Genomic DNA, 5093 nt, shown 5'->3' with positions numbered 1-5093 from the left:
GGGGACATCCCCTTGGACACCTGGGAACCCCTCTAGAGTCCACACTCTTGCCAACCCTAAAATGGCTCCGTTAATTAAGATATATACTTCCCTGCTCCCCATATCCACTCTTCCTACATACCAACCCTCCGATTCCCTCAAGCTCTCCCCATCCTCCCCTTCTCAACCCTCACCTCACCCCACCCTGAAGCTCTCAAGTTTTGCCTGGCAATCTTGTCTACTTCCAATATCCAGAAGGATAACTACATGCTTTTCTTTGGGTTCACTTTCCTATTTAGCTTCTCTAGGATCATGAATTAAAGCTCAATGTCCTTTATTTATGGCTAGAATCCACTAATGAGTGAGTACATACCATATTCATCTTTTTGGGTCTGGGTTACCTCACTCAACTCACCAAGGCCAGCTGGACTGGGACTGATAAGCATGTGATCAAACCGGACTCTCTGAATGTGGCTGAAAAGGAGGGCTGACTGAGAAGCCAAGGACAATGACACTGGATTTTCATTCTACTGCATGTACTGGCTTTGTGGGAACTTAGTCTGTTTGGATGCTCACCTTCCTAGATCTGGATGGAGGGGGGAGGACCTTGGACTTCCCACAGGGCAGGAAACCCTGACTGCTTTGTGAACTGTAGAGGGAGGGGGAGGAGGATGGGGAGAGGGGGAAGGAAATGGGAGGAGGTGAAAATTTTTATAATAATAATAAAAAAGAAAGAAAGTAAAGATGTTTTATTGTAGATTTGATGTGAAACTAAAATATGAATGTTACAGAAGATTTTGCAGTTCCCACAGCTTTTCTGAATGCACTCTTGACCTCTTTGTTCCTCAGGCTGTAGACCAGAGGATTCAGCATGGGGATGACCATGGTGTAGAACACAGATGCCACCTTGTCAGTGCCCATGGTGTGACTGGAGCTGGGCTGTAAGTACATGAAGATGACTGTCCCATAAAAGATGGAGACAGCAGTGAGGTGGGAAGCACAGGTGGAAAAGGCCTTCTGGCGCCCTTCAGATGACCGTATCCTCAGAATAGTGATGAATATAAACAGATAGGAGATCGAGATGACTCCAATAGAGAAGAGAGCATTAAACCCCACCACAAAGAAAATTACCATCTCACTGACAGTGGTGTCTGAGCATGAGAGGGCCAGGAGAGGAGGGGCATCACAGAAGAAGTGGTCTATCACATTGGACTTGCAGAAGGAGAGCCTGAAGATGTTCCCAGTGTGGATGGAGGAATTCAGGAAGCCACAGACATAGGAGCTTATGATCAGACAAGTACACGTGTTTGTCGTCATGATGGTGGTGTAATGCAGGGGCTTACACACTGCTGCATAGCGGTCATAAGCCATGGCAGCCAGCAGGAAACTTTCTGTGGTTATGAATCCCACAAAAAAGAAGAATTGGGTGCCACAAGCATTGTGGGATATGATTTTATCTGTTGAAATGAGTCCTGCCATTACCTTGGGAGTAATAGCTGAAGAATAACCAAAGTCCACCAGAGACAGGTGACTGAGGAAAAGGTACATGGGAGTGTGGAGGTGTGAGTCCAAGAGAATCAGTCCTGTCATTCCCACATTTCCAAGCACAGTGCAGAGATAGATGAGAAGGAAGACAATGAAGAGAGGGAGCTGGAGCTCTGGGTCATCTGTTAAACCTGCAAGAATGAACTCGGTCACCTCTGTACTGTTCTCCATTAGAGATCAGGTGGCTTCCCTGCAGCAATGAGAAAGGAGATCAGAATGAGAGATGAGAGGAGACTGATGATCCTCTCTGCTTGTCCTCTCCATGCCTTCTCTCACTGTGCAGATGCTCCTTTCCTGCATTCTCATCTAAACATGCTATGGAGCAAAACTGACTTTTAAATAAAACTGAGTAAATTAAATTAAGTGATATAAGATCTCACTATATTCCAAGAGATATTGTATGTGAATGTTGAAACTCCATGATGACTGAATTGAGGCCAAGGCAGAGGGTGGTCTTTGTCTAAGAACATCACATTAATTGCTTTCTGGAAAATACCAAAGCCTGTATGCGAACTCTGAAAAACCAGCATAAACCATTTTTATCACTGAACTAGAATCATGTAAGATATTATGTTACGGCAATATAAGGCAATTCTAGGGAACATGTACCTTTTATTCATTTTCTAAATTTTTGTTATGTGTTGTTCAGTTTTCAGCTTTGTAATGGTATGTCCAATCAAACTGTTTGCTTGGAAATGTTAGGCTAATGCTATTCACTATAGATAGAGTCTAAACACTACAAATTTAATTCTCAGTATTGTTCAGGTTGGAGAGCAGTGGTTTTTCTCAATGCCCACTTCTGTGTTTATACAAGGCTTTAGGTCTTCTCTTTATTCTTGCAGGGAATTTGTTATCTCTTGGAGATTGCTTTCACTGTGGAACTAACTCCAGCCACATGAGGTCTTCTCTCACTGCATATACAACTTTAATCACTCTGCTTTAAAGTATCATCAACATGGAGGTTAGGATTTCAACATAAAAACTTTGGTAGCACATAAGCATTTATAACAAGAACATTTTCAGAAATATTGTAAGATGTACTTTTACTCTGATTTCATTTTTATCTATCTATGTTATATAAAAAGGATATTTTATATAATGATATTTAAGGTAATGAATTTAACTTTAATTGGTCTCATCATAAAATAAGATACACTGGATGTTCCATTTACCACATACAGAAAAGAGTAACTTTTACACTATGAATTATGGAATATATACAATCAAAGTTCCTTTCTCACAATACACATATTTTACTTTCACATCTGAATGTCCTTGATTTATGGCCTTAATTTGTCTCTAGGTCAGAAATAACAGGACTCAAAAAACAGCTCTGCTTTACATATTGTCCATGAATTTGGTTAGTGGTTATATGGCTTGGCCCCAAATTTCCCATCAACATTTTATTGGATACAATTATAATCCAAATTTGAAGTACATAACTTTTGTACATTGTGATCAAGTCAAGGGCCTTGGTATATCTTGATTTCAGAAGTGGACAATACACAAATTGGAGTTTCCAGATGAAGTAAAACTAAAAGTCTGGTGACAAAATTTCATTATGATTCTTACTATACTCCTTTCTTCTTTTATCCTTTATATAGCCCCTTATGTAACCCTTATCTCTTTGTATGTAGATAGCCATTACAGTTGAGCAAAGAACAAGTATCCTTTTATGCTTTAGTCATCATGGTTATAAACTTACATATCTATATCTTAGTAGACTCACAAAACATGGATAACATATGCATCCAATAAGTGACTTTATTTTTATAAAATTTAAAGTATAGGAGAAGCTTTCTGCTATATGATTATCTTTCTATTCTCAGAATACAAGATACCTTGGGTAAGATAAAACACAAAATAAATTAATTATAAAATTTGCAGGTGAAAGAGTGGAGATGGAAGCAATTATCCCAAGTGAGGTAACCCAAACCTAGAAAGATATATATCATCTTTTCTGTCACAGTAGAAGTTAATTTTCAATATTTAGAAAATTTTAAAAGCCTTTTTTCACTGATGTTATGAATTTTGTAAAAAAATATTTAGTCATGTTTCCATCATGCCTGTTATTGAATCTCCACTTACTTGTAAATCAAGAATGTTTACAAATAAAGTTTGAATTTGTGTTTTCTTTTAAACGTCTTTTACTGAAATATGTCAGAATTTAGAAGTTGTGGCTGGAGAATTGATTTGGAGGTTAAGAGCACTAAGTACTCATGAAGAGAATGTGGGTTCTGTTCCTAGCACTCACATGATGGCTCACAACAACATATAACTGCAATAGTTAGGCGTTTCATACAACTATTCATTTTTAAATATACTTCCTTGTGTCTTCTGTGAGCAATAGCATCTGTTTGATCATTAACTGAATATTATAAAGAGAGTGTAGTATAAAATAAATGATTCAAAGAAATATACATACATCATGGAAGTGCAACTCAGAGCAAATGACCTTTCTGTGTCTCATTTGTATAAAAACAACTGGATCTTCAAATGCTTAGAATGTCCTGCTGTGTAATCTTTGGATATCTATTTAAAAAGTCAAAGCAAATTAGCCATATAAAGTACCAGGTGCTGTCTTATTCTTTTAATAAATACAGTGTCTGTCTTAGGCACAAGACTTTTGCTGATTTCCTCATCCCCAGGAGCACACAAGACACATTTCCTGATGTTGGGAGTTTTGTGACTAAAGTAAGCATCCAGGCCAATAAATATTGAGCTTTATTCATATTTTCTATTTCTTAGGAAGAGCACAGTGTTTTATTGTTTTTTACAATTGTGAAACAGTGAATTAGCGTTGCTCAGTTCACTCACTGGTTAAAGAGCCTTGTCTCTAATACCAGGTAAGTCTCTATGATAGAAATAGAACATTAATTTGCATCATAGTCATATCTTATAATTTTGTGATTATTTCTGAGTATTTTATAGATGTTCTTAAGTATGATATTTTTTATTTACTGATAGCTTTTCTTCCTTTTGAAATATTACTATGATTTTCCTGATTGTAAGAACATTTTGCAATGATACCTCAATTTGATCTTTCATCATCTCTGGGATTAGTTAAGATAAGACATATTATTAATTTCCCTTAAAAAGCCAACCAAGATTATATTAGTTCAAATATTTATTTCAAAATCAATCAAGTTCAATTTTAGTGAAGCTGGGACCCATAACCTATTAACTGCCTCATGTCATATTATAAATATATACATAATATTTTCTGCATATATATTAGATAATATTTTCTATATATTTAATACATTACTTAAACAAAACATTATATATATGTATATATATTACAATTCATCTCTGTATTTGGGCATACAGCCTTTGAATATCTCTGATACAAAATATAGCAATATATAAAACATGGAAGTGTAAGCTTTCAATGACCCAAAGGAAAGATGACTGAACTCACAGTTTGTACTCTCCTGGTTGCTTCTGTCCTCAAGTTCATGAAGGTTTTGGGTCTGACTCAGAGGCTTGCCTTCTTACCTGACCAGCATAGCATGTAAATCTACCACTTTCATACAAAATTAGGGCTCAATTAATAATTCCATACCTGA

At 36.8% G+C, this 5093-nt stretch overlaps 1 protein-coding gene across 1 annotated transcript; it reads right to left on the bottom strand.

The window, feature by feature from the left end:
- Positions 1-750: 750 nt before the first annotated feature.
- LOC121454240 (olfactory receptor 5B12-like) lies at positions 751-1695 on the bottom strand. The gene has a single exon (XM_041661495.1). The coding sequence runs from the start codon at positions 1693-1695 to the stop codon at positions 751-753; it is 945 nt and encodes a 314-aa protein (XP_041517429.1).
- Positions 1696-5093: the final 3398 nt, after the last annotated feature.

Source organism: Microtus oregoni, unplaced genomic scaffold, assembly GCF_018167655.1.
Source record: "Microtus oregoni isolate MIOR12 unplaced genomic scaffold, Mior012 000012F_ref0000307, whole genome shotgun sequence".
NCBI lineage: Eukaryota > Metazoa > Chordata > Mammalia > Rodentia > Cricetidae > Microtus > Microtus oregoni.
The sequence above is the reverse complement of the archived record's forward strand: the minus strand, read 5'-3'. Positions and strand labels throughout refer to the sequence as shown.

Bases quoted from the DNA above. Each gene is read 5' to 3' on its own strand.
- LOC121454240 (XM_041661495.1), bottom strand. From the start codon at position 1,695: ATGGAGAACAGTACAGAGGTGACCGAGTTCATTCTTGCAGGTTTAACA.